Source organism: Paroedura picta, chromosome 11 (genome assembly GCF_049243985.1).
Source record: "Paroedura picta isolate Pp20150507F chromosome 11, Ppicta_v3.0, whole genome shotgun sequence".
NCBI lineage: Eukaryota > Metazoa > Chordata > Lepidosauria > Squamata > Gekkonidae > Paroedura > Paroedura picta.
Genome location: NC_135379.1, coordinates 32605847 through 32618590, shown reverse-complemented (window position 1 = coordinate 32618590; position 12744 = coordinate 32605847). Strand labels below are relative to the sequence as shown.

Below are 12744 nucleotides of genomic sequence, written 5' to 3'. Positions count from 1 at the left end.
TTCTCTGGAAATTCTACAGACGCATGCACATATATAGAGAGAGAGACGTAGAGCCCATTTTAAACTTCAGGTTTTTTGTATGTGATGGCTTCAGATTTGTACAGCAATTTATGTCAGTATTTTTCCTCTTTTAGTTCCTTTGGAGGCTCTGTGTGCTACTTTCCCAAGCATGGGGAATGAATGGGACTTACTTATTTAAGAATTCTAGAAATCAGCTTCATATATAAGCTGCTAATGCACAGCCAACCTATGTAGTAATCACTCCATGCAGTAGGCTGATTGCACATTTATTTACTGATGCACAACTGACTAATTACCGTAGCCAGCATCCTTGTGACTTCTCGAATAATACTGGTGTAAGATATCATACCAGAAGTACACTGCTGGATTAAACGGCTCATTCTGCAGCTGCACCTTCCAGCACTATATTATTTATTTATTACGTTTACATACAACCTCTCCATGCAGATGCTTTAGGCAGTTTACATTTTAAAACGTAAAAAGAAAAAACCCTAGGTTTAGTAACTCATACTACTTTTCCCTCTTAATTCTTGGGAAGGCTTCCTAGAACATTTTGGGACAGTCAATTTTCTATTTATTTTTGAGTATCTTTGCTTTCCAAGGTCTGGTTTTTATTAGTTAAAGTAAAACAGCCTGGTCCATCAGAATGAACTTTGGACAGTGTCTTTGATAGGTCCTTGAAACAATAATTCATTGAAAACTCTTGGGATTATTTCCAGCTCTGTGACTTCTTCCTTTGAACGGAAGGAAGAATTTTGGTAATATTACATCTGCTGAACTTTAATTAAATTGAACCTTTGCAAGATAAATTTGTACGATATCTCTGTATGTGGCATTTATGGAAGTGACTGAAGCTATTTTTAATTTTTTTATATTATTTATAGGCCACCTTTCTCACTGAGACTTAAGGTGAATTTCATGTCTGTACTATCAGTAGGGTGAGGAAACATCTAATAAGTAATGTAATAGGACTGGGGTTGTGGAAACCTGTAATAAGACATAAGTATTAAATATGATATGTTAAACCATGCAAAAATAATTTTACATAAGCAGAAATATAATGCAGTGAGCAACATAAAATATACCGCAACAGGTATTTTATATTAGTAGAACAGTCAAAAATTCTGTTCCTTTTGTTGAAGCATCTTCCTGGATCTTTCTGTTAGCACCCCAATTTCCTTTATAAAATTCCCTTTCTAAATAGTTCCCATTAAAATAGTTTGCAGATAGTCAGAAGCATGGGGCCTTCCTGCCCTTCTCTGGCAGGGCCATTCTAGAGGGCGGGGACCACTACAGAGAATCCATTTCTATGAGCAGTTTAGATTTTGCCTGTTTGCAAGGTGGCAGCTGTATATGATTCTAAGAACTTGAAGAGCTTTGTATGTAACAGTACCTCGAATTCGATCTAGTAACTAACCAGCAGACTATGTAGAAACTGTAGAATGGGTAAAATATGTATATTCCATCTTGTTCCTTATAATAACAGAGCTGCAGCATTCTGTACTGACTGGCGTTTCTGAGTTGATTTGAGGGAGGACCTATATAGAGTGCATTATAGTAGTTGTCTCAGTGTGGCCATATCATGAATTTTGGTGGCTACCAGCTCAACTGAGTCAAGGTAGAAGGTCATTTTCAAGGTTAAACTAAATCGGAAGAAAGCACTTTTTGTGATTGCATGAATTTGGTTCGAATGCTGGGTCTAGTATAATCCTGCAGTTATTAACTTAATCACCTGGATCTTGCAGTCATTTCACCACAGCAGTAGCAGTAAGGTAGTGGTTTAAGATCTCTACTGTTTTCCGGGGGGGGGGGTATTCAAAGAAATTCTGTTAATCAGGATTTTTTATAGGAAAAATAGATGTGCATAGTTAGGAAAACAGTGTAGTTTAACTTATTTAAAAAACAAACATTACATTATGATCTCTGACTATTGCACAAATATTTGAAAATAATGAAAGCTAAATTTTATCAATGCCTTTTATCATCAGATCTTGAGACAGTGAATAGTACTGTGTTGATTTGAATGTCATTGTGTAGAGGGCAATACATGATATAGTGGATAAGGTCTTCTACTTGGTTAAGCCTGCAAAGCACAACCGACAACCTGGTGGGACCCGATTAAATCTGTCGGGCAAGTATGCAGAAGGAAAGGTCTGAAACTTTACACAAGTAAAGGCTTTTCTAAGATGGGCCTTTGTTAGATCATGAAGATATCAGGAGAAAGATCTGCCATATTTAAGCTTCGTATATCACCTGGAAAATTTAGAGTTTTGGATCAGATTCCTGTCACATAAGGCATCTTTCCTATGAACCCAGTCTTGAGTTTTACATAATTCCCGGTTTTGATTGAATTGGGAAAGGCAGGGGGGTTAAATGCAAGAGGGAAAAACATAGTTGTCCAGTAGTTCCTTTTGAAATAAAACTGAAAGCTGAGTTTGACTAGGTGGGTCTCAGGTTTATTAATAAGAGAGAAATAGAATTTCAGCAGTTTCAGGTGCATTCCGGAGGTAATAGTTGGAAGGCCAGCCTCTTCTGAGAAAGGCAGCTGGTGTGCCTTGAGGAAGACACAATATTTTCCTAATAAAGGTATTTTGGACAACTTCAAGCTTATCAGTGAACTCAGAATTATGTCTATCAGCTCTGTCTCTTTTAAAAGTGGTGTTGGAATCTTAGTGCTTATTCTTATAGGCTTTGGCTTCCTTGCCCCAAATGGAAATAGGCCATATATTCTGGGATAGCTATATAAACTGTTCCCAGTGCAGTAGACCATGGTTGGTATGCATATTTTCTAGTGTTCTAGAAGACTGCCCAGAGTTGGTAACTGCAAACAGACTCCGTACAAATAAATAAAAGTTCTAGTAGCTGCATTCCTTTCTGCTCCAGCCTGTCTAATGCCTCTCTTTTACTTAAAAAGTATGTTTCATGTGATATTTAATTTAAAACATATTTATTTATTGATTGATTTTTCAAATTTCTATGTTGCCCTTCTGTAAAAAGCAGTTTAATATTTTTTTTAATTGTAAGTTTTCAATTTCACAGAGTTTATACTGAGGTGTGTTTATTTACAATGCATCTGCATCATACACAGGCAAAAACTGGTAATTTTTGTTGCTATAAATATGAAACTTTAAATTTGGAGAGCAAGAATGAATTTTGTTTATAAATATATGCAGTGTCCCATAGGTACTGAAGTTATTTCTAAGCATATTTGCCTCTTATATTTAGGGCTACCGGCAGACCTAGAGAAAAATGTCCAGTTGCTTTAATAGAGGCTTAATAGAATATCATTACTGTCTATAGCAAAATAAGCTTAACTGGCCAATTTCTACATATTATCTAAAGGGTAGAACATGTCTCCTGCCCAGTTGGCAACCCTACACACACACACAATCATGCACACAGTCCTCCCCCCTCCCTCCTTACCTCTTCTTCCAGGAGGGCTCCAGCCACCAGAGGCCTGGAGAAGAGTCACCCTGCCCTTGGGAGCCGTGCAGCCTACACCCCGGCCCTGAGAGGCCACCCCACCACCACCCAGACTCCCTGCTCCCTCCCTCCTTTCTCCTCACCTTCGCAGTGGCACTGGCCCACCTGGAATCAGAGCTGCCTTGCAATGTCCCCTGGCCAGGTGGGGCAGCACTGGCCCGCCTGGCCACCACAGTGCCCAAGGCCTCCATGGTCAGTGCAGCAGTGGCCCGTCCTCCTCTTGCAATGGCCCACGCTGCCCCAGCCATCCACCTGTCACTGCACCCCGCAGCTGCCCCAGCCTCTTCTGGCATGCTCCCTGTACCTATTTCCATCCCAGGAGCCACATCAGAATCAATAATCTTTTAGCACCTGGCAACATTACCAGATTACAAAGGCTGTTTGAAAGTATAGTATACATATATAGTATACATATAAGCTTTCAGTTGAGCAGAAAAAAGTAGACTAAAGGAATTGCTAGTGAAACTGGAACCCGTTTGACCAATGGATATATTCAGAAATAAGAATCCCACACTGCTGCAATACACAGGCATGCATATTTGTTCCCAAGTAATTCTGTTCTTCATCCACATAGATGTCCAACTCTCAAGAAGTAGTTCAGACACCTATCTATAAAAGTCTCTCTGTGTGTGCAGGCTGATTTACTTGTTTCTGGAAACAATTTTGAAGGGGGAGCTAGCAAATATAAGCCCAGTTCTGAAGTGCTGTCAGTTCTACATTCAGGGTTCTGCATTCTATATTCAGTAGTTTTAAGGGTACGTCACAGGTTTACATAGGCTTTTCTTTTCTCAGTCTTTTTCTCTGTTTTTCCCTCTTTCATTGGCACGCTGCTTATTTTCCAGTAAAATGAAGAATGAAGATGGATTATTCAAAACTGATAACAGTAATGGACCATCCTGTAATGTTTTATTGAATTTGAGTTCTGTAAATTATGTGGTGGAGGGAAATTTGCCTGCTTAAGTATAACAGAAATTGCCACTGTGTTCATATAATTCTTAGTAGTGTAATTTAAGAAAAAGCACACTACCCATATCACTGTTTGAGTAAAAGGTAAAAAGGTGCTATTACACTATCATGACAGCTCTCCTCTTGCTAATAAACGACAAAGATAAATGTGTCTGCTTATAACTTACTTGGCAGGGCTCCAAACTTGCGGGTGGAGTTTGAAAATAATCTTCCACCTGGATATGAGATTTCAACCCAGTGCAGTAGAGACAGATAGTATATGAGGATGTTCTGCATATTTGGGGGGAAGGTTTCAGCAAATCACATTTTTCTTCTGAGGGCTTTGAAGTTCCATAAAGCTGATAAAATCTATCTGAATCAGTGATTACGTTCAAAGAGCAGACAAACTGGGGGCCAGACAGGCTATGCTTTAGTGCATATTGGCAGACACTTTAATTTATCTCCCTTTTTAAAGAATTCATAATTAGCTTTTAAAAGTGCTGATATTTATTGAACATTTTTGTGCAATTACTAATGAAGCACACTTGCAAAGACTTGTAAAGATTTGTTTATTTTTTGTGATGTGGCTGTGGTTTAAATTGACTGCTGCTTTAAGGGGAAAGATTGGGCTGTTGAACGAGCAAATTCAGACACATTTAAGTGCATATCTCTGGGTTCCATGTATGGCAAATGTCCAATATGAGAATTAACACTGGCTGCATTAATTGTTAATATGGTTAATCATGACATAATCATACTAATATTGTTTATGTTTTATTGTATTTCAAGAATTGTATTTAAATGGCTGATGCCAGGAGTATAAGAAAAATATGTTGGGGTCATGCAAACATAGAACAATATCTAAACATTCGGATACATTAGGGCAGGGGTAGTCAAACTGCGGCCCTCCAGATGTCCATGGACTGCAATTCCCATGAGACCCTGCCAGTGAATGCTGGCAGGGGCTCATGGGAATTGCAGTCCATGGACATCTGGAGGGCCACAGTTTGACTACCCCTGCATTAGGGATTCACAACTGAAGGCCCAAAGACCAAATCTGTACCCATGAGGGGGGACCATGGCTCAGTTGAAGGACCTCTGCTTTATTTGCAGAAGATCCCAAGCTTAATCCCTGGTATCTCCAGTTCAAAAGGATCAGCCAACAGGTGATGGAAAATACTTCTAACCTGGAGAGCTGCTGAGTCTGTGTAGACAAGAGGAGTGTGCAACTTTTTTTCAGTTTGAGTTTAAACCATGGTGCAGAAGAAACTGACCCCAAGATCTGTGCTCCATGCCACGTGCAGATCCTGGCAGGGATGGTTTGCCACAGCTAGCAGATCGTTCCCTATGGTGCAGCAGCTTCTAGAACTGCCTTCTCTTGCAGCCTGGCCTAAGCTGTAGGAGAAGCCAACTCAAAGCCAAGCCAGCAGGAACAGGCTGCTACCTCTCAGCACAGTGGATCTTTGGGCTGTCTTCTGCATTCCCTTTAAAGAGAGACTGTGATCTGCTCCTGCCGCTCTGCTGTTTTCATATCTACCCTGAATCCCCAAATATAGCCAGGATTTTCTTTAGTGTTTTTTTTTGGGGGGGGGGGGCGTCCCGAGAAAACCCAGATGCATTTGGGAAGCCAAAATATACATGAAAAAACACCAGTAATGTGTTTTTAATGTATATTTTTTACTTGGGTAGATCCAAATGCAACCCAGTAAACAATACTGGTCTTGATGGACTGATAGCCTGATTCAGTAAAAGGCAGCTTCATGTGAATACTTACTAGAAGTTGAAGGTTGGAAGATGAGGAAGAAAAGACTATTTTCTAATGTTCCCTTAATCTGAAAAAGAATTGCATGAAAACTGGTTTCTTGCATACACTTTCTGTACGATCATGCTCAAATGATGTGCAGAGAGACTTATTGGTATGATGATCTGATTGGTATGAGTACTGTAAGAAAAACACATGAAATGATTAAAGGTCTCAGACATGGCACACCTTCTCCAAGGGCAAATAATTCTGGTGTATGTTTTCCTTGGGGATTATTGGAACATTCTATCATTCCTGATGCAAATGTGAATAAAATTACCCTGCTTGTATCTCTGCACAAGTAGCTGCTCTGGGCATATAGCTTTCTTATGAAAATACATATCCAGAGTATGATCTCTCTCAAAAATGCTGCTGATTACCTTTTGGGACAATAGGTAATTCTGTCATACCTCAGAACTGGCATTAGATCAGGGGTAGTCAAACTGCGGCACTCCAGATGTCCATGAACTACAATTCACATGAGCCCCTGTCAGCGTTCACTGGCAGGGGCTCATGGGAATTGTAGTCCATGGACATCTGGAGGGCCGCAGTTTGACTACCCCTGCATTAGAGTGTTCTGATCAGAAGACAGGAGTAGAAGGTTGTAACTATTGCTTCTTCCTAAAGTAATCAACTTTAAAAAATGGGGTGTGGAGTTTTCTAGAATAATAATTAAACTCCGGACTACAGAGATCAGTTCCCAAAGAAGAACTTTGGAGGACAGACTTTATGGCATACCACAGAGCCTAACAGAAGCAGAAGTCCTAGAATAATATCACATCCATGCTGAGTTCACTCCCTTTCCTAGATTTATTTGCTTCATTTATACCCCATCTTTTCTCCCCAGTGTGGATTCAAAGCTGCTTACTTTGTTTTCCTATCATCCATTTTATCCTTACAACAACCCCATGTGGTTGCTCGAGCCAAAGATTTGACTGTCTTGAAGTTAGCTCACAAGCATCCTTGGCAGATTGGGGATTTGGTTCTGTCTGACATCAACCACTGTCCAGAATTTCTGAAACTGGGGATGGGAAAGTTATATCTGCTTGTTTTATTAAAATAGTTCCAAGTACATTAAAATGTACACATTTTTAAAACACAAAACATTATTAAAATAGTCTTATTGGTGCTTGAAAATGGGCTGAAATTATTGTTAGTTAATCCCTCAAAGATATTTTCAATATTTTACAAAGATTGGAACAGATAATAGGGGAATTGTATCAAAATTGTGATTCTTTTAGAAGTGCTGGATATCTGCATATGAAAAATGAATTAAAGTAAGATATTGAACAGATACCCTGACTTTAGCTAGTGTTCCCAAGAAGGAAGCGTTTGGAGTCAAATCCTATTTAAATCAACAGAACTTATTTCAATTATAGGTGGTAAGAACTGAGTAGCAAGATACAGCCTTTGAATCAAGGCCTGGAGTTGTAGAAAAGTAACTAAACAATTCAGTAATACGGTTTAATGTTGATTGAAAGGTAAATCAATTATATGGTACTATTGCATTCCAAAACCATTCTTTTTAAGTATACAAGAAAAAGTGTCTCAGTAGTTTTAGAAATCCCTATTCATATTTTAATAGTGATCATTTGTAAGGATTTATTATTTGGTAATGTTAGTTTTTTAGGATTTTTATGGTAATTTCTTTCACAAATGTTTACAATTTTCCCTTCCCCCTCAGTAATAAATACAGCAGCATTTTAAAAGTATTTAAAATATACAAGAAGTATTTTTAATTGCTCTGTTGGTGGATGGTAGTTATGAGTTGATTTCTGAGTAAGCTTCTTGAGAGGCAGGAGGGCAGTTTCGGGTGCACAAAGAACACATACAGAGATTTATAGTTAGTTTTGGTATAAATAGGGCTACAACTTTTATTGTTATTTAAATGAGTATGGGCACACTGAAGGTGAGGTGGCAGATCCAAAACCGCCCCTCCCCACATGTAGCCACAACCCCATAGGGAGGGAAACCCATCAACAACCTATGGGGACCAAGCGACACACTGGTCAAGCTCCCCCTCTCCATCAGGCCTGCTAGACCCTGGGAAGGTAAGGCATAGGAAAGCCCCATGGGAGTCAACTTCTAATGGAGCTCCCCTAGCCACCCTGCCATGTGAGGCAGCCGACTCCCTGGCCAGGAAGTTTGCAAGCAATCACATGAGCCATCTCTTAAGGAGACTCGCACAAACAGACAGAACCCAGCATATAATCACAGGGTCTGCCAAAAGGATCCACTTCCACTATAAACTGCCAGCTGTGACAAGAAATAGTAAAAAAGAACATGAAGACAATAGCCACATAAAAATGCACAGTACAAATAGGGTGGCAGAATGGGAAACAGCAGGTGGCCAGAGCAGTGGGCAGCAAAAGAGACTGAGTGGCTTTCCCGTCTCCTTTTATGCCCACCACCTCACACAGACCCGCCTCAAATCGTGCAGTTCCTCATGAGGAGGCACGTACCAATATGGTGAACGTTGCCAGGTTTTTTCCTTGCTGTCACTCCTCCACCTGGGCGCAATGGCCGCCCCTTGCTGAAGGCAGCAGCCACACTTACCAAGTCCTGTATTCACACCTTTTTAAAAACAAATATTGCTTTATCTTTACCCTGCACAGCCAAATCTGTTAATTCTTCCCTGCTCTTGCTCTGTTCTACCTGTAGTCTCTTACATCTGAACAAGCAGTCACTGTACAAGGATATTCCCAACTAACATAATCCATGGTATGCATGACAAAGAGATTGTAGGTGTATATCCTCCATAGGCATCTGAAGAGCAGATGATTCCTGCTAACTCAAGCACACAGTGGGGCACATTAAAAATTCAGATTTGCTAGGCCATCATCAGAGGTCCAACCCAGAGCACCCAGTGATATTTAAAACTCAGTTTTCAGGCATGCAGAAACCTTCTGAGAATTTGGATCATGTCACATGATGCGGGGCCTTCCACCCAGTTTTCCAAACGTGAAACATCTCTGAGAAGCCTCCATTTGTTATGCTAACCCAATAGCCTGGGAGCTTCAGGCATGAAAATTCTAACATACATTTGGTTTTGCAACCACTTTCCAAATTCTGAATTCCATATTCTGTTAAATCTGGGATGTGAAGTGATCAGCATAGAAACTTCCAAAATACATAAACAATGGGATAAAACAAACACCCTCAATTATAAAAGTCATCTAATATATAGCATTGTGTTTATGTTCAGAGGAGACAAGACTTCACTGTGTATATATCTTAAATAATTCTAAAAATATACCCAGATTTTTGCTTCTTAAAGTTTTATTATCTCAGAAGGCAGAGTTCTTTATCTTGGTGTAGTGGTTACGAATGCGGACTTCTAATCTGGCAAGCCAGGTTTGATTCCACGCCCCTCCACATGCAGGCAGCTAGGTGACCTTGGGCTTGCCCCAGCACTGATAAAGCTGTTCCGACTGAGCAGTAATATCAGGGCTCTCTCAGCCTCATCTGCCTCACAGGGTGTCTGTTGTGGGGTGAGGAAAAGGAAGGTGAATGTAAGCTGCTTTGAGACTCCTCCTAGTAGAGAAAAAGTGGTACATAAGAACCAACTTTTCTATTTTTTTGTATAGATGTTAATTTAGAATAAAAAACGGAAGTGATTTGTAACAGAGTGAAAATACATAGAGTTTAGTTTTGCCAAGCTGCCTTTACCAAAAAGAAATTTGGGGTATAAAAATTTAGGTAATATATAAAAAATAGTGATTTATTTGTTTTTTTTAATATTGCCCTTCATAAAATGCACTTTATGCAGCATATATAATCCCTTCCACCATTTTATCTTCACTGCAACCCCTCAAAGCAGATTGAGGGAGAGACACTAGCAAAAGGCCCTATGCCATAGTGTGTATCGACCCTAGTGGTAGGGTGGGGATTTGAACCCAAGTGTCATTGGTCACAATCCAGAATTCTAACCACTACATAACATTGATTTATGAATGAGTTGTAATAGTTAGGATTCATTGTATACAAGAATTACTCAATTGTGAAGAGAACAGGTTATCACTCAGGTAACCCTGAAGCCCAGTAGCATCTTTAAAACCAATAATTTTTTATTCAAGATATGAGCTTTTGTGTGCACGACACTTCCTCATATACACGTGAAAGCTCATACCTTGAATATAAATTTGTTGGTCTTAAAGGTGTCACTGGATTCTAAATTTGTTCTGCTGCTTTAGACCAACACAGCTGCCCACTTGAATGTAGCCCTGAAGTGTCTACCTCTGAATCAAAAGTAAATGCATGTGAATTTTGGATTTATCAAATATCTTTCTACTGTATATCTGGTGGAGTAGGTAAGTATATGTTTGTATATGAAATGTGTCTGTGCATCTCAGGATAATTTTTCTTTTTTTCTTGTGGAGATGAAAAACTTGATGCATAACAATAAATATGTACCCTAATAAACTATATTTTCCAGTGATTACACTTTTCAATGATTTTTCAAATATTGGGAAATGGGGAAAGCAAAGGACAGCTTTCAAAGTGCCATTATACAGATAGATTTTACTTAAATTTTTGCGGGGGTTTTTGTTTCAAAGTACTGAAGAAGTGAGCAAGTGACTCAAAAATGCCCATATGCTGCACAGTTTTTTAAAGGTCTCGTTTGTAAGTTATATAGTGGCCCCTAATTTCCAGAAAGAGGTTCTCTGCCATTGTATTTGTTTTTTTAATTTCAGGTTTTGAATTAAGTACAGAATAAAATACTTCAGAATTACTTGGATTTTATTTATTCTTATTATTATTGTCTGTCTTAGAAAGATTTCATGGCAAGTCAGTAAAAAAGAGGAGCCCAATTAAGCAGATTCAGTTTGCATTGTGCACAAAGCAGATGCTTAATAACATTAAGACTACAATTGAAGCTCACTTCTGCGTTACCTCACTTGTCAATAATATATTCCTATGCAGGATGAATGCCTTTTTACTGCATGCTTTCTAAAGTTAGAGAAACAAGGGAAAGAATGATTAGGAATGACTGTGTATGTTGTATAAGACTGCATAGTGTAACAGGGTCTTTTGTTTTTTTTTTTGTTTTTTTTTTTTGTATTCTTTCCCTTTACAGGGCTTGCTCTCAGAAATCCTGCGAAAGGAAGAAGACCCCAAGACAGCTTCACAGTCTCTACTGGTAAACCTTCGGGCTATGCAGAATTTCTTGCAGCTGCCAGAAGCAGAAAGGGATCGCATATACCAGGATGAAAGGGAAAGGAGTTTGAATGCAGCTTCTGCTATGGGTCCCACACCTCTTATAAGCACACCACCCAACCGACCTCCACAAGTAAATTGTTTTTCATTTATTTCTGATCTCTTTTTCGCTAAAACGTTGGCAATGTCTGAGGAAAAAAACAACCACCCTAAGCTGTAGAGTATTTTTAAACCTAAGCAGTGTCCTGAGGCATTTGTTAAAATCTTTTATAATCTTTATAAACCTATGCATACAAGAAGCTCTGAAGTCAACAGACAGTTCTGGCTTTTGGCTTCAGCCAGAAAATACACATCATCCCAAACACACCCACACACATTGCGCTCCATCCATTCTGGGGACAGTTCTCCATCCATTCTGGGTGCAGACCGCATTGAATTAAAACAAAAATTGGTTTTTATACCGTGTCTTTCTCTACCCTAAAGTATCTCAGAGTAGCTTACAATTGCTTTCCCTTCCTCTCCCCACAATAAGGTAGGTGGTGCTGAGGGAGTTCTGAGAGAACTGAGACTGGTGTAAGATCACCCAGCAGGCTTTGTGTGGAGGTGTGGGGAATCAAATTCAGTTTTCCAGATTAGAGGGCGCTGCTCTTGGTCACTACATCATGCTGGCTGTCAGTGCTGAAAGACAGTGGCTTTGCTTGAATTGAAGCACCTGGTACCAGGGGAACATGTTTCACAACAGTCTCTATAACACACTATGGCATAGTACACAGCAGCAAGAATTGGTACCCAAAGTTCTGTGGTCCAATATATCTGTCAACAGCCTCACAGCAGCTATGAGTATATGTACGTTTAAAATAAATAAGTTCCTGTGTTCCTGGGTCTTAGGCTGCCTTCATTTGATCCAATCCTGTGGTGTTTATTTTGCATTAACTGTCAAATACAGGCTTTCTCAACCAGGGTTTTGTGAAACCCTTTTTTTTCTTGACAGCCTTGGAAAGGTTTTCTGAATGGGTGGAAATTAATATATTTTAGTTTTAGGTGATATGCCCACATATGGTCATGTTGACCTCCATGCCCCCCTCCCAAAATGGCCAGTGATGGACCTGTACTGGGTGGGAAGAGAAGGGTTAAAAATTGAGAAAAGTTGGTCTAATAGCACAATCAGTGTATATTTTTAGTTGCAGGGTTGTTATCCTTTTCTCTAATTTCAAAAGTTATACAAAATGTAATTCTTGATGTGTCCTCTGTATGGTTCCTCAAAGAACACTCCAGGAAAGAATGTATGAATTTTCCAAGAAAACTATAATGTGTTGTATTTTCAGACAGAATCTACT

At 39.4% G+C, this 12744-nt stretch overlaps 1 protein-coding gene across 8 annotated transcripts in view; it reads left to right on the top strand.

Moving 5' to 3' along the window:
- SATB1 (SATB homeobox 1) overlaps nt 1-12744 on the top strand; it is a 121581-nt gene that overhangs the window by 68586 nt on the left and 40251 nt on the right. For all 8 annotated transcript variants that reach the window (XM_077304253.1, XM_077304249.1, XM_077304251.1 and 5 more), the window contains one exon: nt 11328-11540. In XM_077304253.1, the coding sequence (XP_077160368.1) occupies nt 11328-11540 (213 nt within the window). The remainder of the gene's footprint in view (nt 1-11327; nt 11541-12744) is intronic.